The sequence below is a fragment of the Dreissena polymorpha genome, chromosome 8 (assembly GCF_020536995.1).
Source record: "Dreissena polymorpha isolate Duluth1 chromosome 8, UMN_Dpol_1.0, whole genome shotgun sequence".
Lineage (NCBI taxonomy): Eukaryota > Metazoa > Mollusca > Bivalvia > Myida > Dreissenidae > Dreissena > Dreissena polymorpha.
The window spans coordinates 25,276,845-25,300,380 of record NC_068362.1 but is presented as its reverse complement, the minus strand read 5'-3'; the positions used below and the strand labels follow the sequence as shown (position 1 = coordinate 25,300,380).

Here is a 23,536-nt window from a genome sequence, read left to right as displayed (position 1 = left end):
TAACAATCATAAGAACAAAGGCAGCGCGGTATAAAGAGCGGGATCGCGCAAGCATGCGGCATGGCGCATGTTCATGGACAACAATGTAGGTCGGGCTACAAAGACCTCGTGAAGAGGCCAGTAGGACCTGTAAATAAACTCTGATACACACACGCTAGTGAACAACCGTCGTTGCGTCATGCTATTATGTAAACTGATATGATTGATAAGAACACAGGCATTGCGGTATGAAAAGAACACAGGCATTGCGGTATGAAGAGCAGCGGGGCGCATCCTTAATGGTAACCGTCGCTGCGTAAAGGGACCTACACAAACACTGTGATTGTAAAGGTCCCTGCTGCGTCCTACTATTTACTGCTAGTGGGATCACTAAAACAACATTGAAATATAAAGAAATGTACCCAAACGTATTTTTGAAATAATGTTGTACTTCGTACTTTCAAATTCATGAAATACTAATATTACTTTTACCAACATAAATTTTTAACAATCAAATTTAACTTGTGTGCTTGACTACAAATATTTAACGAAGTTGTGTCATGAAACCCTCAATTTATAAAAATTATTTATACTATTTAGTATTTGCTTCTCTATTGATATTATCTGATCCATTTGCACTTATAAATAAATATTAAAATAATTCAATAACATTTAATTATAATGAAATGATTAAATTTACTTTTGGTTGCAATATTTCAAATCCAAATTTGTGTTAATTATCCGGGAAAATGACAATATAAAGGAATTAGGTATAAATCATTCATGTTTTATTACATAAGTATAAAATACATATATATATCCTTCTAAGCCTATTTAGCCTATTTAACAGCCTTCTCAGCCTGTTTAGCATATTTTTCAATTTTATTTAATAAGTTTTAACTACATACTACTCAGCCTGATTAAATAATTATGCAGGTTTATTAAATATGTTGAAATATATATGATATTAAGCATATTAAGTAGACTGTTTCAGTCTAATAAGCGTATTAAGCAAGTTTTTTAAAAAACGGTTGTAACATTTATCCCCGATAAAAAGGCTGAAATGGCTGCTAAATAGGTTACATATGCTAAATCTGATGCAGTTTTAGGCCTTTTTAGAAAGTTTATTATTAATGTTGAAACATATATCATATTTAGCCTATTCAGCAAGTTTATTTAATATTTCGAAACGTACATTCTATATACCATATTTATCAGCTTGTTAAGCCCGTTAGCATATAAAGCAAGTTTATTAAATACGTTCAAATGCATTTTATTAAGCATTTTGAGCTTATTTAGAATAATATTTAGCATATTCAGCAAGTGTATGAAATAGAATGAAATATACAACCCATTTAGCGTTCAAGCATATATAGCGTCCTATGTATTCTGTTCTGCAAGTTGATTAAATAGGCCGATCCATACATCCTATTTAGCCTTTAAACATTGAAGCCTATGAAGCCTTTTAAGCTTTTATGTCTAACAGATTCAGCACATTTAGCCTATTTATCAGCCTATTTAATATAGTTAGAATAGTTAGAAAGTTAAAAGAAGGATTTAAATATAGCAAATCTAGCAAGTTTATAAAATTGGTTAAAACATGCATTTTAAACACATGTACATATTTCGCAGCATATTTGGCAAGTTTAAAACTTATGGAAAAATACAGCAAATTTAGCCTTTATAGCAGCCTATTACAGATAATTAAGCATAAATAATAAGTTTACATAAATTGAATTAAAATACAGCCTATTTAGTCAATTTAACAAGTTTATTAAAAAATCCTTTTTAGCTTTCTTAACATTTTATCAGCCTATGTATCAATAATATAAAATACGATACAATAAATAGCATATTTGGCACATCAATCCTTTTAAGATGCTTAAAAATGTTATTAAGCACATTTATTATGATAAAATATAATGCTTATGCACTACATCTAGCCTGTTTATCAGCATATTAAATAATGACCACATAAAGCACTAAATACTAGGTATTACATACTGCATATTAGGTATATTGTTAATTAGTTTGAAATGTACATCTTATTTTGCACATTTTACATTTTCAGCAGATACATATGCAAGTTAAAATATATTAAAATATACAGCTTTTTTATTTATCTTATTTTATATATTATTCATCTTTAAATCTAACATCAGGACGTGTATTTATGGCTAGACAAAGACGTACTCAAAGCTGTACTTGTAAGGACGGATTGTAGGACAAACGGCAACCGGACAATTGGAACCCAGTGTTTTTTGCATACCCGGACAGTCGGCACTCTGTAAATTTGTCGACCTGGACAATAGGCACCCGATTAAATTGTAAACCCGGACAAACGGCACCCGATTTAATACTAAGAAGCAGTTAATGTTGTTTTTACCAATAAAGAAACAAGACACTTGACTTGATATGGCTTGGTAGGGAAAGAAAATCCCGTCAACACCTTATCGTACTGATTAGTCTAATCCGCTGAATGGTTGTAAAAAAAGATCGCTAATTTTTAATATAAATAATACCTGCCGGATATTGATATAGAAAAAAGAAATCAGGTTTAATTTGTACTATAACAACTTAATACTGACCTCAAACATTTTATTGTTGTACTGGCATATGTTCTGTAAAAAACAAGATGTCTTCCTGTACCTATGAAGTTTCATGATCACAGGCGTAAGTGTTCTTGAGTCATCATCCGAAAACCATCTGGTAGGGACGGAGACCCCACGATACCAGTACATAATATGATCTGCAAATGTTCTCTTAAACTACATCCGAGAACGAGTCACTGTGGCATTGACCTTAGACCTAGTGACATTAAAATCAATAGGAGTCATCAGCCAGTCATGATCAATGTACCTATGAAGTTTCATGATCTTAGGCGTAAGCGTTATTGAGTTATCATCCGGAAATTATCAGGTGGACGGATCGACCGACCAACCGACCGACCGACCGATCGATCGATCGACCGACCGACCGACCGACGGACGGACGGAGGGACCGACCGACCGACCGACCAACCGACCGACATGTGCAAAACAATAAATCCCCTCTTCTTCGAAGGGGGGCATAATTAGACAGATATTTCACTTTATATTAATTAAAATCAGCTGTTTACAAGCAAAAAAAACACCACACAATAAGTCATGCGGCCGGGATAATTGACACGCAGAGATATCAATATCGTGTTTTGACATATAAGCACCTCAATTTCAACAATTAGTATCAATATGTTTTTTTCACAAAATGCAAATTGTTCTAATCTTATGTCTTGTAAGTAAACTAGTAAGTATGAGATGTGCGGTTTCAATATTAGTTGCAATTGTCAATTTCCTTCATAACTTACAATATTAACCAGTTCATAAAACTATCGTCCAACTTCAATATTCTACCATTACTTATAAATTGTATAATGCATATATAATGTAGGTTATGAGCTTGTATATACGTTATTGCTGAATTTATAAATATTGTTGTTGTCGCTGCTTTTGAAAAATGTTATGTATATGTATATAAATTGGGGCAAAGATAATGCAAGCCATCTGTCATTTCCGGTATTTAAATACATGTACATGTATTGTGATCGACCATATTTAAGAAACAATTAATTTGTAAAAGAATACATTTACCCATCAACGTTGAAAGGCAGTCCGCGCAGAAATATCATAATTGAATATAGAGATAATACACGTTTTCGAGGGCATGATCATCTGCGGGCGCTCGAAAAATCCGTTACTGCCCGATTGCGCAGCACTAGGGCAGGAACGGATTTTGAGAGCGCCCGCAGATGATCATGTCCGAAAAAAATGTTATTTTCGCTATTATTGAATAAACAAATCACCCATACCAAAATATTGTTAAATAACATTGAAAACAATATATTTTGTTCATTCGACATCGACAAAATAATTCGATTATTTCAATACAATTCAATGTTGTGTTTTACATATGCCTCACTCGGTCATCATCCGAAATGACGAGGCTTTTCCTTCGGATAGGCAGTTTTCGATTTAAAATGTGTTTAAATAGTGGATTAATGCAAAGTTGAAATGCAGCCGCGCAAAGTAAGAAATGAGGAATTATTTTGGAATTTACAGCAGGAACTTTGAAGGTACATAAACACTTACATTTACGGCATAGTCTTTTGAAAGTGTTGAGTAAATAACCTTAACTTCATTGACGTTGCCAATAAAATAAAAGCTGTTGTCAAGAGAGTGCAGATGGTATAACTTGAAAAGTGGATTGAAATAGTCATTATCCCTGCATGCATGAGGAAACTGGTGCTTATTCAGTTCCCCATTTATGCTTGGAAAGTCGTCAAAGGCTGGAGAAGGGAATTAACTGCGCGTGGACCAGGTTATGGATATGAAAAACACATAACCGGGCTTGAACGGCACGTGAATCGCATTGTTAATACACGATTTCTCCCGTTCAAGCTCTCCTTTTGCCAAGTGTCTGCACCCCGCCAGAGGGCATTATAGATAGAGTTTATGCAATAATATGTATTCTAATAGCGAAAATAGGGGGAGAATATTCGGGAGCCGATTGTCTGAGTGACAAAGCAAACTGATGCCGATTTTTCAAGAGGACAATTTATTCGAGGGTCATTTGTCCTAGTGGACAAATTTACGAGGAACCCATTGTCCGGGAATGCAAAAAAAGCAGGGAGCCGATTTGCCGGGTGCCTTTTGTCTGGATACAATGTGTTTGTACCTTTTAACATGTAAACCTATTTGTAATATAATTAAACATAATATGCATGTTTACAAAACAATTAGTACTGTCCCCCTACTCTAGCTCTAACGGACATAAATTCAGTTCGGACGGCTACCAACGTTTTGAGCTTCAAATGAGCTCATCTAATTTAACTAACAATTGAGATAGTAGTTTTATTATATAAACACAATTAAGTACTTTCCATAGCATCGATACTTGAATCCAAAATAGATTATACACCAGTAACACATGTGGAACTGCACAATATTTCGCTGATAAAAATGCCACAAAGCAAATAACATTTGGGGCGTGCAGACGTTGCTATATTATGTCTAGAGTGTCGTCTGTCATTTAAAGTTAAGTTATATAATTAAGCGTCAACAGTATTATGTACTTTAAGTTTTGTCGACAGAGCATCAAAACAGACTTTCGCCTGGTTGAAATTAATTCATTACACCGTGCGATAGTCTTATTTATTACCGAATAATTATTCGTATCCCTGATTCTTTGAGATGTAACGTAACAACCAAATATCTGAACTGGATCATCATTCATTATCACATTGAATGCTGAAACATACATGTCTTTAGGCGTGACAGTGTGCACGATGTTGCACATATATTTTGTTAAATTGGTCTTTTTCAATTAAGTTAGATAAATATATCCAATTGCACATCATAAACTACGCTTAATTTTGTCAAGAACTCGGCAATAGCAACGCAAAAATAACAGTAAAAAATCCGAGAGCCAGCTTACATGCGCAAAGAAATAATAATAAACAAGAATCCGGGAGCAAAAACGCCCCGCATGCGCGTATGAGTGTATAATGGTTACACTAAACCTGCATTTCTCATAGGGAAAAATGTCGCGTAATACGCTAAATAGGTTGCACCTGGCTCCGATCCTAATTAAAAGTCCCGGCCGAAACGAGGTCAGCCCGACAGGCAGTCGACGGCTGGTCAGCGTGCACTAGGTCTCTTCCGGGGGATAACTCTTGTTCGTCCGAAAGGGGCCCTTAAAGGGGAATACCCACTCACTGGGAAATGACGCATACGAGACGAAGGCTATATAGGCTACATGCACGGGGCCGATCCTAATTAAAAGTCCCGGCCGAAACTAGGTCAGCCTTACAGGCAATCGACGACTGGTCAGCGTGCACTATGTCACTTTCGGTGGATAATCCTTGTTTGTCCGAAAGGGGCTCTTAAGGCGCATACTCACTCACTGGAAAGTGTTTCATCCTGTTTAATAAACTTGCTTAGTAGGCTAAAAAGATTGAATATGCTACTAAATATGCTCAACGAGATGTTTGTTTGAGGTTTCATTTGATATTCTTGCTAAAAAGGCTAAATATCACGTATATTTCTGCCTATTTAATATTTTTATTAAGTAGGCAAAAGGGGATCAAATGGATGATTAATAGGCTTACTGGCTCAATAGCATGTATATTTCCGCCTACTTATTAATTTTGCTAAATAGGCTGAAAAGGCTATTAAATAGGCTAAATAGGAATGTACTAAACTTGCTATCTGGGTTGAAAACATGTAGGCTGAAAAGGCTTTTAAATAGGCTAAATAGAAATGTATAAAACTTGCTAAATGGACTAAATAGCCTGAAATGGTTGTTAAATAGGCTTACTAGGATGTTTGTTTCAACCTATGTACTAATCTTTTTAAATAGGCTATGAACAGGCTGTCAAATACATGTAGGCTAAAAACTCTAAATAGGATGTATGTTTAAATCTATGTACTAAATGGCTAAATAGGCTATAAAAGGCTGTTAAATAGGCTAAATATGATGTATGTTTCAACCTATGTTTTTAACTTTCTAAATAGGCTGAAAAGGCTGTTAAATAGGCTAAATAGGCGAAATAGGATGTATGTTTCAACCTATGTACTAGATAGGCTTAAAAGGCTAAATAGGCTGAAAATGCTGTTAACTATGTAGTAAATAGGCTAAATATGTTGAAAATGCAGTTGAATAGGCTAAATAGGCTAAGGAGGATGTATGATTCAAGCTATGTAATTAACTTTTTTAAAAGGCTACATAGGCTGAAAAAGCTGTAAAATATGCTAAATAGGCTAAAAGGATGTATGTTTCAACCTATGTACTAAATAGGCTAAATATGCTAAAATGCTGTTAAATTGGCTTAATAGGCTAAATATGATGTATGTTTCAATCTATTTACTAAATAGGCTATAATAGGCTAAATAGGCTAAAAACGCTGAAGAGGCCGTTAAATTGGCTGAATATGCTAAACAGGACGTACTAAATAGGCTAAATAGGCTGAAAATGCTGTTAAATAGGCTAAATAGGCTAAATATGATGTATGTTTAAACCTTTTTACTAAATAGGCTTAATAGGCTAAAAAGGCTGAAGAGGTGTTAAATTGGCTTTATAGGCTAAATAGGATGTTTGTTTCAACCTATGTTCTAAATATGCTAAATAGGCTGGAAAGGCTGTTAAATCGGCTAAATAGGCATGTGCTAAATAGGCTGAAAAGACTGTTAAATAGGCAAAATAGGCTAAATACAATGTATGTTTTAACCTTTGTACTAAACTTTCTAAAAAAGGCTTTTAAATATGCTTAGTAGGCTAAATAGGATGTTTGTTTCAACTAATGTACTAAATAGGCTAAATAGGATGTATGTTTCAAGTTATGCACTTAATAGGCTGAAAATGCTGTTAAATAGACTAAATAGGCTAGATAGGCTAAATAGGCTAAATAGGATGTATGTTTCAACCTTTTTACTAAATAGGCTAAATAGTCTAAAATAGGCTAAACAGCCTGACGAGGCTGTACAATTGGCTAAATAGGCTAAATAGGATGTTTGTTTCAACATATGTTCTAAATATGCTTAATAGGCTGAAAAGGATGTTTAATAGGCTAAATAGGCATGTGCTAAAAAGGCTGAAAAGGCTGTTAAATAGGCAAAATAGGCTAAATACAATGAATGTTTCAATCTATGTACTAAACTTTCTAAATAGACTGTTTTATATGCTAAATAGGCTAAATAGGATGCATGTTTCAATGTATGTACTAAATATGCTAAATTGAATGACAATGCTGTTAAATAGGCTAAATAGGCTTAATAGGACGTATATTTCAACCTTTTTACTAAATAGGCTAAAAAGGCTGAAGAGGCTGTTAAATTGGCTAAAAAGGCTAAATAGGATGTATGTTTCAAGTAATGTACTCAATAGGCTAAATAGGCTGAAAATGCTGTTAAATAGGCTAAATAGGCTAAATAGGATGTGTGTTTCAACCTATTTACTAAATAGGCTAAATAGGCTTATATAGGCTAAAAAGGCTGAAGAGGCTGTCAAATTGGCTAAAAAGGCTAAATAGGATGTATGTTTCAACCTATTTACTAAATAGGCTAAATAGGCTTAAATAGGCTAAATAGGCTGAATGGGCTAACTTCACACACGTCGATACAGCTGCTGTTTCTGCCTGCAGTCGAATGCGAAAAACCTACAGGCACAATGCTCCTCACACCATATTTTGAGTTCTTTCATTTAAACCCTTTAATCGATAATTTACATTTTTTTTTATTTTTATACATGTTATTATACAAGTTTATAGTTTGATTTGCTGTAAACGTTTTGTTTGTCTCTTATTAGGTTAGTTACAATAATTGTAAAAAATACCAACGGACTATATCAACACATATGGTCACGTTCGTTCCTTTACAACCACGATTTAAAGTGGACGATGAGCGTTACGTTCACGGTATCCTCACTTTGTGTGGTGTTCTCTTGTAAATGCGTGCATATTATTCACAAACATGTTTTTTTTGCCAGCAAGTTGATGCAAGTAAATAAAGATATCTTTTAGCTACAACGATCAACAAATTGTCACCATAAAGATGACAGCAATGATTGAATTATTGTTGACGTAATTTTGTTAACGTCGTACACACAAAAGTGTGATTTTGAAGTTACGCTCGTTTCATCTAATGCATTAAAGCGGGTATATACGATTTTTTATATGTGTTTAATTGTAATATATTGATAAAATATGTTACAATAACACAAAATAGGCAAGAAAAATTATACATTAAAGCCGAATTTCATAAAATGCAGCAAAGACAAATTAGCGCCCCGAGCCGATAGTGACGTACATATTTTCCTACAATAACCGAAGCATTCGTCTTTGTATTAGGATCGGAGATAGTGTTCGTGTGTCGTATGAATAGATATCGTTGCAGGAATTCAAATAAACCGTTAAACTAAGTTTAGATGCACATCGTACATGTATGGTATACATGCTGGCGAATTCGGCTGTACAGCCGTTTTCAGTTTCAGAATTAAATATCTGGCTTATTTCGCATTTTTCGAAACATGTTCTTCTTAACTTTTATTTTAATTTATATTGAAATATATATATAATAAGTTTTTTACACAGTTTATATAAATTCATAAATATTTGACAAAATCGTATATACCCGCTTTAAAGCATACATAAAATAAAATTATCCGTACAAACACGTTACTTTTGTTTATTTACTATTTTTTTATAATACTAAACATGTTTCGGCCATAGCCTTCATCAGTAGTAGCAATGATCGATTGATTGATTGATTGATTTTAATATATAATGTCGGAATACATGGTAATACAAGAATAACAAACACATGTACTTAAAGTGATATTATGGGCATCTAACAGTTTATAGGTGACTATCGCAACCGTTGTTTATTTTTGGTGTTTTCACTTCATATACACTTACATTTGTTAATGCAGCATCAACATACTAAAACAATATCCCGGAAAGAGAAAAATAATAAATGTGAATATCAACCGTACTTTCGTTTGACAACTGATCACGCATGTACAATGTGAACCTAAATTTAGTTTTAGTGAAGATTCGTGTATACGACACAACGACACCATTTTGTTTTACGAATCATTTCGGCTTACAGGACTGGGTGGGTCACGTAAAATATATAATATAAAATATATTATTTATAAACAAATGGTAGCAAGATGAGTTGCAGATAATTGGTCAGTAACCACATTTTAATTTACTCTTTTGACCTATTAATTCATTTTAGCTCAAGTCAACAGTGAAAAATGCCCATAATATCACTTTAAGTAAGAAAGAAACACGCATGTATCACAGATTTGAGCACCTTCATCAAGTCACTTTTACGAAAGGCAACTGTAGATAAAACAAAACATCTATATTGCGGCATGTATGTAGCTTTTAAAGCTTCTAAAAATTAAGTAACAACAAGCAATTAACAATTAATCTGAGCAACAGACAAAATTAAACATAAAAAAGATGGTTAATTTAAAGAAGTGACAGGTTAAGAATCACATAGACTAATAAAAAGTTCATTAGCACCGAACTTGAAGTTATTATATGTTACAGCATCTCTTATATTCTGAGGCAAATTATTCCACAAAGTGCATCCCCTGTAGGCAAATGAAAACCAATCAATTACTGTATCGATAAACAACCCATTCGGAAACAGTCACAACCAGAAAGACCCACCAGTATACCAATCACTCAATCATTCGACATTTTGTCAATGAATCTGTGAAAAACAACTATGGGATGAAAAATAAACCAAATTTAGTTCCCCATTCTTCAGAAAATGCATCAACAACAAGGATTCCAAAACCTAGAGTAAAACGGTAATAGTTTTGCGTTGTGATATGACGCAAACTTATCGGCGTCTAATTAACCGAATATCAAATCATCGAGAAGCCCGTTAACGTTGCGACATCATTATCATATGTCAAAAGAACTGAAGCGATACTAAATAAATTATATAGGACATGTCGTTATGTTTAATTAAGCATGAACGTATGTGACATGCGAATAGAGCAATATTATTCATATAAATCACACGGTAAGCCTTAACTTAGAATCGCAAAAGTGCCGATTAGTTTTGTTTAAAGAAGCTGCACTATTTTCAAGATGTATCCTTTACCACCCATTACGATAAGTGCACATATCTCACTAACACTTCATACAATAATCGGTAGTAATGAACGATTCAAGTAAAACCGAGAGCGGGATATGTAACCCTAATGCTTCTTAATTGTTTCATTTATGACAGGGTGGCGTATGAAGACCCGTGGCTCAAATTTATATAGACAAACATAATTATTGTCATTAATAAAATGCAAATACATGTGTTTTAGTCTGATTACTATACTAGACTCATATTCAATCGACTTTGACATTTGCCCCCCGATCGCTGGGAAATAAGTCGTTCGTTTACATTCGGCGAAGTTTGCAGCCACGGCACATTGGCGTTTTCCCTCACAGGTACCCATTTATAGTTATAGGTGGAGAGGAGCAAGCGCGGGATTAATTTTTTGCTCAGGAAAAATCCGTGGTCTGAGCGGGATTTGAACCAGGGACCTTCCGGTTCCTAGATAAGCATCCTACCACTAGACTACGGTCCCTTACTTAAAAGAGTTCTATTCCAAAAGCCTGTTATTTTGCTGTAACTGACAAATAACAGGTACCTCCCATGTTTACCACAAAGCATATATGACGGAGTAATTTTACTCGACATAGTAATTGTTCTTATGTACGCGTTCTATAATATTTAAGTTTTCGCAACCCCTTATTCCGTAGCCATAGTAGCGTTAGTATCGGTACAATAGTATGATACACAATATATTTAGTGGCAGATCTGAATTATTTGCACGGATATAAAGTTAATACATTGTTTTAGCTTGTTCAATATTAATTTGACGTGTGCTAAGAAATAAATCGTCAACTGAAAAAGTGACACCAAGGTTCCTGTATTGCTTAACAATTTCAATTTCACCTCAGCCAACGTAACATCTATAGGGTGAGATGCTTCTCGCCCACATAATGATTGTTTTTATAAGTGTTCGCATTGAGTTTCCATTGAGTGCAGTATTCATTAAATGCATTTAAACACCATTGACAATCTTTTTCATCGTCTGACAGAATTAAAGTGTCGTCATATAACAACACAAATAGCTTTAGCCAGAGATAATCACTCAATGGATCAGGTATCTCAACACCTTAACCGTTGCGTATAAGAATGTGTATCTCAATGTCATTTACAAATATAGAAAAAAGGACCTGTGATACATTCTCGCCTTCCCGAACGCCCTTTTTTACTGAGAAGAACGAGTTATAATCTTTGAAACATATGATTTGATGTTCTGGTTATAAATTACATTAAATATTTGTCCTGTCACGGAGCTTGATAGCAGTTTAAATGAATTGTACGTAATGTTTGTGCATATTTAAATGTATATTTGTTATTAACAAAGATGAACGGTCTCTTGTAATTCTTACTAGCAATTTGTAAAAGAGTCTTATTTGATAATTACCGCGCGCATTTATATCTATTTTTTGGCTTTAAAATAACAAGTGTTTGCTTCTTTACATTAAATAACAAACCATTGCCTTTAAAATACATGATTGTATAGCATTGTTTGGTGAACGTTTTGGTAGCGGCATTTTGGAACATTACGATTAAAGTGTTAGTTATTTCATAAATCGATGATGGTGCATAAGTGAAATAATCGCACAGATATTTAACATGGTCAACTTTCTATTGGTTCATATTGTTAATAAAGCTGCTCGATAAATTTGGTTTCCATTTTGCGTTTATGCTACTCTATGCACCTTCCGCTTGTGTGACGGTGCTTTTAAATCGTACTCGATAATTTTAGCTTGCAAAACATTCAGGATTGCAATGGCATACTCGATAACTGAGCTATATCGGTAGGTAAATTGACCTTTCGACAGCCGATTGATTGACAGGCTTATTAACCAATCAGATTACAGCATAGATTAGGCCCGTTACTATCCGCCATTTTGTCCGTCAAACTCGCCGTTGTCCGTTATGGCACTTGTTATTCAGACACAAGGTATCCAGAACGGTTAAAAGATGGAAGTACATTTTTTCCGTTCCCTCAACCGGGTACTAATCTTGAAAAATTCAAACGTTGGATTCGTCTTTGTGGTCGTCCAAACGAACAGCTTAATCTCAACATATTAAGCGATCGCCCGAAAACAAAACACAGTCGTTATAATAAGATACTACGCGAAAATAGAAAATGTAAGTTTTGCAACGGACACGTTATAAAAAAGAGTATAACTTTGTACTTGTTTATCCTCTATAAAGACAAATTAGAAAGGAACATTTAAAACCATTTTTCAAAGGTGGCCAACGTTAAATAAATTTGACATTCTAATGCAGTCGGCAAATAAATAAGACATTATAAACTTTGCTAGATTTTTTTAATGCTAATGAAATGCGTAATAATAAAGACAATGAGTTATTATTTTTAATAATATCACATAGAATAAAACATTTTTTATTTCTTTCGGTTTAAGTCTTCCAAATTTAATGTAAGTTAAGAAACTATTTTAAAATGCGCAAGTAATTATCAATAGGGGCCAATAAGTGTCATTTTACACCATATGTGGGCTTTCTACTAATCCGTTATCAAAACAGATGCCGCAAACCGTGAATGACCCTTTGAAAACCCGGTCTGATTAGCGAGTTTTTTTGTACATGAAAATTCTTTCAACTTCTTATATTTTAAACATTGCAGAAGATAGTTTTCGAGGAAATAATAATATATAATAATATATTGTGTATGTTACTTTTTTGACGACTTTGACTTTGTTATACGATTATAACAATGCGCATGGGTCATTTTGACCAAACGCATTGTAGATATATGTTATATCGGATTTCAATAAAAACGTTCTTCGTCTTCTTATATAATAAATTTACTTACCTGTGCCACATTTGCGATGTTGCCATCGGTTGCAAAATTAACGGCTTTTAATTAAAAAACTGAAACATTTATTATTCAAGGAAAAATATTGTGACTAACGAACAAATCATACTGTATGCGATAATTTGCGATAATTTTGCCGACTTTGATAATAAAATTAACGGCTTTTAAGTAGACTAATAAAAAAGTTATGACTATTTAATAGATATGATCATTATATTCAGCATCACTATTCAATGACAATAACAACTATTGTATGGCCTTTCTGGTATACCATGAGGCCTTTTTGGTTCACTTATGCGGCCGATTCGCGTAGCCATTTTTATGACGGACTTCGGCGGAGTGACCCACTTGAAATCGGTGGGCGTGGCTTCACTCTCGCTGTCGAAAGGTCAATTGACCAGTATTTGTGCCCATGCGCATTCGATCGTTTAGTATACACAAATTATTATTACGTCAAATATCGATCAACACTTATCCGTTACTATTGGTATATACATGATTATCGGTTTACGTTCGCCATTTAATTTGGTGGAAAAATAAAACATTAATTTGTTGCATAGCTTTGCTACTATTATGATCGTTACAATAGCAGTTATGCACGATGCGCTTCATAGAAAACATTCGCATCTATATATAAAATACATAGTTAATTGATAGCATTTAATTGAAATTTGACGTCAGTACCAATTTATGATTGCAACACATTAACAACCATCTACTTTGTACGTCTGGTTACATTTTGATAAGTTATCGCTATGATTTGTGAATGACATTTTATCCAATTTTTGTATTTTGAGAATAATTTGTTCTTTTATAATATCAAAAAGTTTATGATTCTTAATTGCTTTTGTTTCAAAATTGCAAATCAGTTTTTATGACAGTGACCTATATGTTTAAAATGGCTCTTAACTTTTTCACATTTTACTACGCCTCAGTGATGTGATATCACATGTTATGCCATTATTTGACTGAGAAACATAGGGAAACATTCGGATTGATTATGACTTCAAGTTTTGGTCTCATTCTTCTTTATATTTCCGTGAGGTTTCCTGTTTTGTTTGCATGAAACTTTTGTAGTTTTCTTCTAGTGTTTTCCAATGAAGTTTTGAGAACCCTGTAGTAATCTATAGTATTTGTAATTTGTTGAAAGACAAGTATACAAATACGATGTGAATGTGAAACAAAAATATACCATAAACTGCCTTGTAATAATGTTTTGCAAGTATGCATAGGTCACCTTTACCTTCAAACTTCTCCATTAACTTTAGTCGAAATTTTCCGAAATCGCTGATAAAAGTTGAAATCGGCACCATGAAGAAACTTTGTATGTTTTAATACAGCAGTTATAGGGACCCTTTCACGACTTGGTAAATTTACAAAATTATTATTTTTTGTTTTAGATTCGTAAATATTCGCTGTAGTTATGATATTTGTGAGGAAACAGTAATACCGGTACTGAACATTTACTATGCTCTAAAATATCAATTATATGCATCGTTTGAAAACCTGAAAATTATAAAGCGTTGCAACGTGAAACCATTGACTAAATTGGAGAGTTCTGTTGTTGGCGTTATATTTTGTGACTCAAGAGGGATTGGTTTGTGTTAACGTTTATTTACTACCGCTTTCAGAGAGCAACTAACAGGAATATAAGCATACACATTACTGCCAGCTTCATTTTCGTTGGGATCGGCAGTAGGCGGGGCTCATTAGGCTTCGCTGACTGATTCCACTATGATCATATTTGATCTGGATTTTTGCAGTTGTGTTCGTAGTGGGAGAATAATGCGCCAGAAGAGATTACGCTTTTCGCCTTGACTTCGGAAAAGCAAACTGGCCCTTTTTGTCGGCGTAGGTGTTAAGTTTAATTGTTTACCTGCGTTTCAATAAAAGTTAATTTTGAGCAAGTAAGCCTGAAATAATCAAGTCAAATTCTGCATCGGCTCATTTGAAAATTATAGGGATTGTGCATTACGTTTTGCGTTTTTAAATTAGGATTCAGCGTGAAACTTTTTATGTGGTATAGAAAGGTTAAGTTTATCCAACAATTTCATGAAATCCATACATTTTGATGTGCCTCAATATATTTGGCACATTGTCCGACCAAGAGTTTCTATATGTAGAGGCAGTGTGTTCATACTCAACATGTGGGAGCAGTGGTCTAATGGTAGGACGCTGGCGTAGGGATCGAGAGGTCCCAGGTTCGAATCCCGCCCTGACCGCTGTAATTTCCTTGAGCAAGAAATTTGTCCCACATCTGCTCCTCTCCACCCAGGTGTATAAATGGGTACCTGTGAGGGAGATAAGCCAATGTGCCGTGGCTGCCTGGTGCGCCATATGTTAACGGACGACTTAGATCCCAGTGATTGGGGGGTTGATTGTGAAGTCGGCTGAATATGCATATAGAAGCAGACTATAAACCGCACCTTTAACCTTTATGTGATTTTTTACTGCATGATATGCACTAGTGTATCTTATCGAATTTATTGATAGACATAAGCCCGTTTTCCATTCGCGCAATCGTGCAATATCTTGAACTGCAGTACTTTCCTTTATCACGCAGAGAATCGAAGTCAGCGCGCGGACAATCTGAAAACCGTTCGTTAAATGTTATTACTTTTGCTTTGCCGAAACCAGAAATATCTTAAAAAAATAATTGTTTTTTATAGAAAATAAATTTGATGTATCATAGAGGGCGTGATAATTTAGTTCAAACCAAATTTATTAACAAAACTTGATTTCCTGCTCTTATTTTTTTTATAACAATTAACGCGTGTGTGATGCATCTAAAGTGAGCATACAAAATTCGCGACGGTAATTGGTAAAATTTATTTTATTTCGTTGATATGACTTTTGAACCGATTTCATTCATACATAAACGTAAACACCGTATATCATTTTAAAGATGCATTTTTTTCAAATATAGACCAATAACATATGCATTCTCTTTGGATAACAACTCATGAAATTATGCAAACATACATTTATAGACATTTTTAAAATTAACTCTGGTACTAAGCATATGTTTGAACGTTTTTTCCTTATTGTTCTTATAACACAAATTTTTCGGGATTGTTCAAATTAAGTAATTTTATTTGGCCTTTTACACAGGACACTCGATATAAATAGAAATTACAATGCTTAAAATCAAAGTAGCAAAATTCTATCAATATTCAAGGTTGGTTGGCTTCATTTAAGACTTTCAGTAGTGCAATCAATCATGTTATATTGTAGGTGAGCGTTTAATAAATTGAAATAGATTAGCGAAATAATAATATAAAATAACTAGAATTACTGGTTATTTCAGCATTGTATATCGGTACTTTGTAACCAACTTGGTTACCCTTACATACATTAGATAATGAAATAAAATTTACGGAAAAAGAAGTATCGATTTACCTTCAGTTGAAATTATATCGTTATTCGCGTAGCATGTATACACTTTGTGCTGTACTAATGAAGCATGCATTACATTATGTGTTTGTCGAAGCCAAGATACCGATCATCTTGGTCATCTTATAGTGTATGGTCAGTCAATACAGGATGTAATTGGAGTATTGTTGTGTGTAGTTAAAATAAAGTTTAGTTGAAATGTATATTTACTAAACATATTTATTAAAGTCTGATTTTAATAATAAGATCGACTATGTTGGCTGCCCCGTAATTCTTAATATTCAATAACATATAAATCATTTGTTTCTTTCTTGCCCGCAACACATTAGACCACACAAAATGCATGGGTTTTCTTCTGATTGTTTATTGTGGATATTATTTCCGTCATATAACGACGTTTAATTAACTTGTTTACACTTAATTGATCCCTAAGCTAAGGATAATATTAGTTTTATACATTTGGTTCATAAATATATTATCAGATATTTATAATTGCGTATGCTTACGTATACACGAAAAGCCTGCACACCATCACAAGAGCATATTGTTAAACAAAACAGTGTTAAACAATGAGAATATTTTATTTACATATTAAAATACCGTATGTTTAATATACAATATGAGTATACACCGTTTAGCAGAAAATATAGTGGTACGTGCCGAATCAAATGCGACTCCAATAAAAACTACAAGATATAATAAAACAGTTAATATGCAAAACGTTATCGTACATGTTCGTCTGTTGACATTTATTTATAATGTGTTGAATGCGGTCAATATTTTAAGACAAAAAACAACAATCGATATATTGACAATAACAGCATGGTTCACAATTCCCTTTGTCATCTCAAATCACTATTACATTGATTCATCGTGACATATATGAACATCGTATAGTTTACTTTGGGTCCGAAATATGGCCTAGTACATTCTATAGATATAAAGAGTGAAAGTTAATCTCACTAAATTCATTTCGTTATGGATTTTAGATAATCTAATTGATTCAGGTGTCTTATTTATATCACATGCTTTTCGGCTAAATTATTGAACCATTTTATATTTAAACAACACATGCGCCTTTATGAAATATTGTTTATTTATGGCTTACTGTAATCAGATAAACATAGTATTTCTTTCAAGAGCTTTCGACTAGTATTAATCGTTTTAGATAAACATATCTAAGATAGTCACGAACGGCAAATACAAACGGCAAATGTAGAATAATCACGAAATGTAGGAGCAACTCGAGGAAACATTAAATAAACAAAAACAACTACAACCATTTTTTTGTAATAACACTAATACATGAATTACAAACGAAAATAAAAATCAATTATACAGCATGTCTTAAGATAACAACAGTGTAACGAATCGAACTGTAATGCCTAGATTTTATAACAATGTTATATGAACGCACATATATGCGAATGAAACAGGCAATATGAATTACAAATAATTTCTTTCATCAGCTAAATATCAGGCCGTGTCAGATTAATATCATACCCGTAAGTGTTAATTACAATCAAGACGGTATTGTTGAAGTAGATGTCTTTTGAATATCCTTGGTTTATATTGATGATATCCGGTTTTTTGAACTGTAAAGAAAACCAAAATACATAGTTAAGATATGTTTGAATATAGGTAACACAGATACGCCAGAAAATACATTAGGGGAAAAATTATTGCTCAATGCTTGCTTATACACATTTCTTATCTAACAGAATCCCAACTACAAATAACGATTCACTGAGATCATCGCCTTGGAATGATTATTCTAAGCACTCGGGGTTTGAACCGGTTTTAGGGCTACCCGGCCCTCATAAATACTCGCGAAAGTCGAATTGTTCATACATAGCATACTTTTAGTGTACACGTGTCTTAAGTAACGACAATTTATTAAAGCAATACTATGATGGTTTCCAAGGTAATCGACGTATCCCCATACATTTGTGTTACAAACTTTGTTAAAGAAATATCTTGAATATATTTTATCCACATAACAAAAAAGCTTTCCTACTTACAGCCTTTGAAGACTGAAATTAAGACATTGCAGATACCTATTATTATGTCATTTATAAGTAAAACAGCTCTAATATAAACAATTTCAAAAACAAAAATCCGTACTCGACACTTTAAGATAATTTAATTTCATATTTATTTTATAATCATTTTCTATTCATGACCCGTTTACAGAACTGTTTGGTTTTCGTGGCAAATAAAAACAGTGTTATTAATTTACACATAAATTCATATGACCATTCAATAAAAGCGGTAAGTTTATATTTGCATACGACATTATTTTACATCAAATAAAGTATTGAACGCACCCGAAACTAGTCCGCAACTGTTCGGGGGCCTTAAAATTACGCTTTCTAGATCTCTCTCTGTGAGAAAAATAATAAAAACATGTGAACTCATTATTATTCAACTTTAAAACACCTTTAATGTATGTATATACATTGTTAATACATAAGAAAAGCAATTTCGTTGTCTATGCATACTCACCTCGTACGATGACACAATTGGCACGATAGCAGAATGATAATCAACAGCATGAGGCACAGCAGGCCAAACAGAACGTACACGAGTATTCGGTCCGGTAACACTGCTATAAAACACTGTACTTCAGGTAAAAAGTTGTTTAGCGTTTAATACAACGTCAATAACTTACACGTTTTCTAAATGTACCAATAAATATTTTAAATAAAAGAATTGTATTTTGTCATAAAGTATGCTAGTATAACATCTAGGTTTTATGATTGAACAAAAAAAGATTTATACAAACGCTAATAAAGCATTAGTTTTGTAAAAAAAATTCCCAAACCAAAGGCAATTCAATACCCACCCAAAATATCCTTATTGTCGGTGACACTGTTATTTCCAGTCCACGAGGGGTGGGACTCACATATATAGTTTCCTAAAGAAAGTGAGCTGATAACATTTTAAACATAAGATTCGTTCACATTTTCAACGTATAGATTAATACACGTTGTCAGCAAAATTTCATATCTCACTTAATACACACGTTTTATTCAGGGCACATATAAATATACATTTTCAAACATAAAACAAAAGTATTAGTTTTGTCAAGTTATTTTCTCAAACCAAAGGCAATTCAATACCCACCCACACTATCCTTATTAGAGTGCGTTACGATTTCAGCACTGGTTGGGCAGGTTGGGCAGGTCACGGATTCCGGGCATTTGCAATGTGTCCTCATAGATGGACTGCAATTGTCACAACTTCCGTGCAAACTGTTGTCGGTGACACTGTTATTTCTAGTCCATGAGGGTTGGGACTCACATATATAGCTTCCTAAAGATAGTCAGCTGATACCATTTAAAACATAAGATTCGTTCACATTTTCATCGTATTAACATTAATTCACTTTGTCAGCAGATCGTCAATTTTAAGTCTCACTTAAAATTTTACCCGACGTCGGGCATGGGAAGGAATCGAGTTGAGATCGAAACAAGATCGGACGATCAACGCACGGGTATCGCCCGGCGATCGCCCGACATCGGATTCATTGAACGTGTATGGGCAAAAGTAAAGGTAATTCGCAGGGGCATATACATCGGTCGGCGACCGTCTGATTGCCGGAGGGCCTCCGCACGATGCCCGACGGACGCCGGACGGCGCTCGTTATGATTCACGTACAATGAATCCGATGTCGGGCGAACGCCAAGCGATAACCGTTCGTCGATCGTCCGATCTTTTGTCGATCTCAACTCGATTCCTTCCCGGGCCCGATGTCGGGTAAAACAAACTGTGAGATTAAAAATTAATCCGGACGCCGTCCGATGCTAAAAAATGACCCGATGTCCGTGCGATCATCGACCGGCGCCAGACCGATGAAAGGAAAAAAACGTCGGCCGCTGATCGGACGGTGATCGGTGTCTATTTGTGACTGAGGTTTAAAACTTTGTCACTCATCGGACGGCGGACGGCTCCGACGTGTCCAGTCTTCCCGATGCCTGGAGATCGGACACATCGGCCGGCGACCGGATTATTTGTGACTGAGGCATAAACGTGTAATATATTCATATAGTTGTAAATAAAAGTGTAATATATTCATATAGTTGTAATTGTTCTTTAATTGTTATAAATGTTATAGTTGTAATTAAAAAGTATCTTAAATGTGTTTATAAAACGCGATCGCAAGATAGTTGTTCGTTTGCCGCTTAACACTAATAAGTAACAACTTTTCCGATAGTGATCTGACAAGCATCATAAGAACTGCCTTGCACACTCTAGCAACTGTAGCGCTTTGGATTGCAAATTATGATTGTATCGTTTATTACAAAGAAATACTGCTAAAAGAATAAACACTAACAAACACAGTTTTTGCCCGATTATGTACCCAATAAATGTTCATGTTTTTTTTATAGATTATATGTTAACCGTTTGATAAATGTGCGTTGAGAATATTATACATACGAAAAATTATTCATGCCTATTGGTTCAGCAAACCCGTGTTCGCAGACTGTGTAATCACATCTCGATCCTTCATACCCTGGCATACATAGAGGACAGTCTTGCACTTTCGTTAAGCAGTGCGTATCATTTGTCCAACCATAGAGACAGTTGCAACTGAAGACACAATGCGTGCAATCTAAATACTAATAATATACTAAGCCTGTCAGAAATAATAAATAGGGTTTTTAAATGTTTCTATGATAAGAAGTATATTAAAAAGATAAAACAGTTCATGAAAACATGCAAGCACGTTGTAAATGTTAATAAACTTCAATTAATTTACCATACTTTGTTACTTAGTTATTGAGGGAAAACTATTTTCAGTAAAGGTTACCTTGACGCGATTACACTAGTTCTGAGTGCATTAAAAATGGTTTGAGGCAAAACAAAACAAACACGCGCAATGCAGTAACAGAACAATCATGTGTATACGTACAAGAAACTGCCGAGAGAATTGGTACAGCTTCCTCTGTGTCCGCAAGGATCGTGGTAATGGTTGGCGCATTCGTCCACATCGTCGCAATCCCCAGTGGTTGAATTCATTTTATAACCCTGCCAGAGTCGTAATTAATAAAGCATATATACAGAAACCTAGGTTTGTGTATACAAAGTTTAGTGTTTAGCTCGTATTTATGTATTACGGTTTATTAAGCGAGGCTTAAACAAACCATAAGCACTTTTCGAACATAAACATTCATATGCATAGGACACGTACCTGTCCTCATTCAAATCAATTGATTTTCACATCTGCGTAAAAGGATATATTGTAATCACCCCATCATTTTAATAAATTATTGATTTTTATTTTATTTGTACAAAATAAATTAGCTTTACATATAGCATAAATATCGTAATTTGAATTTTTAAAGAATACACTCAGTATATTGTGTTTTTTTGTAACTAGGTCAATAGCTAAAATAAACAATAAACATACCACGTTGCATATACATTGATCATGAAAATCCACACACATATTATTTGTTAAACATGCTTTCCCGAAACACGAGTTTGCATTACACACATTCGTTACCTGAAATAAAACAAAATTATGGATTACGTGAATTTGTAAATATGTTATAAACAAACAATTCACCGCTTATGTAAAAATATTACACAAAATAGTTTGAATAAATACAAGCCTAAATAAGTAGTTATGTACAATTAAGTGGTAACGTTTATTATTTACACTTAGCATTGTACCGTTAAAAGAAACAAGACTGCTTGTATAAACCCCTGCATATTCATTACGTCCAACTACGGCCTATTACAATTCAGTGTTAAAATGTCAGTGCGGCAAAGTTGATAAATCACCATGATAATACGCATGCGATGTTATCATGAGTCTTGAAACTTTATCCTGAGCTCTTTCAATACTGACTATCGTTAAACCCGAAGTATTACCTTCATATATTCAACAACGGACTTGCACATGACAATACGGCCCTGAATCGTTTTCTTGAATTCAAACTGTAACGCTGGAGAGACCTTAGCTTTGTTTAAAGTGTTTACTATGTTAAGTATGACAAACAAGTTACCACTTACCCTCAGCGAGATACTAATTTCGACGCACAGGCATATGATTGTACCAACAATTCACGAGACAAACATACGATGTTTAACAACAGTTACTTAAAATCTGAGTCCTGCGAGTTTATAGAGGATTTTTAAAGTGGTAACTTATAACATTGACGGAAAACGTCTCATCCATAGTTCAGGACAATTATTGACCCTTGGGGAATTGATTAAACAAAGTTGGTACAGCACTACTAATCAATGTATATTCATGTGTTGCAATTGTAACTTGAGTTAAATAAGGTTATGTTCTGTTCTATGTTCTGTTTTGTTCTGGAACATTGGAAGTCAGAGAATACGAATTTTAAAGTTGGTGCAGTATACTTTAAGTTACCAACATGGTTTGACCAGTGTAGATTCTATGCGCATGATTAAAAAACTTAGTTGAGGTCCACTGTGTGATGATACATGCGAAATATAATACGCATTATCATGTAATTTTAGCTATTTTTTTATTATTTTGCTATCTACATCCGTTGCCCAATCGGCGTGGCCGGTTTCGTTCACTTACAATTTTCGTTAGTTATTTTAAAATAACACTGTGAATTATTAAGTAACAGTTCTTACAAGCTCTGACAAGCATACGCACGTACACTCATGTATGCAATTGACCATCGTTAGTGATACATCGGTCTTTCCG

The 23,536-nt window shown here is 34.1% G+C and overlaps 3 protein-coding genes across 3 annotated transcripts in view; all 3 read right to left on the bottom strand.

Annotated features, from left to right (window-relative positions):
- Window positions 1–23,536, bottom strand: part of LOC127842114 (neurogenic locus notch homolog protein 2-like) — a 135,240-nt gene that overhangs the window by 87,304 nt on the left and 24,400 nt on the right. The window lies entirely within an intron of this gene.
- Window positions 1–23,536, bottom strand: part of LOC127842124 (fibropellin-1-like) — a 127,873-nt gene that overhangs the window by 95,392 nt on the left and 8,945 nt on the right. The window lies entirely within an intron of this gene.
- Window positions 19,173–22,611, bottom strand: LOC127842126 (protein jagged-1a-like). The gene is made up of 7 exons (XM_052371475.1): window positions 22,525–22,611; window positions 22,259–22,354; window positions 21,761–21,876; window positions 21,286–21,438; window positions 19,972–20,072; window positions 19,351–19,762; window positions 19,173–19,229 (listed from the first exon to the last, which is right to left on the bottom strand). Exons 1-6 carry the CDS (start codon window positions 22,567–22,569, stop codon window positions 19,680–19,682), a joined length of 594 nt encoding a protein of 197 aa, XP_052227435.1. The 5' UTR covers window positions 22,570–22,611; the 3' UTR covers window positions 19,173–19,229; window positions 19,351–19,679.

Excerpts from the sequence above, each read along its gene's own strand:
- LOC127842126 (XM_052371475.1), bottom strand. The coding sequence starts at position 22,569 with ATGAATATGCAGGGGTTTATACAAGCAGTCTTGTTTCTTTTAACG. Across the intron at positions 22,355-22,524 it reads CAGTCTTGTTTCTTTTAACG|GTAACGAATGTGTGTAATGC; the intron begins GTACAATGCTAA and ends GTTTTATTTCAG. Across the intron at positions 19,763-19,971 it reads CTCTAATAAGGATAGTGTGG|GAAACTATATATGTGAGTCC; the intron begins GTGGGTATTGAA and ends CACTTTCTTTAG.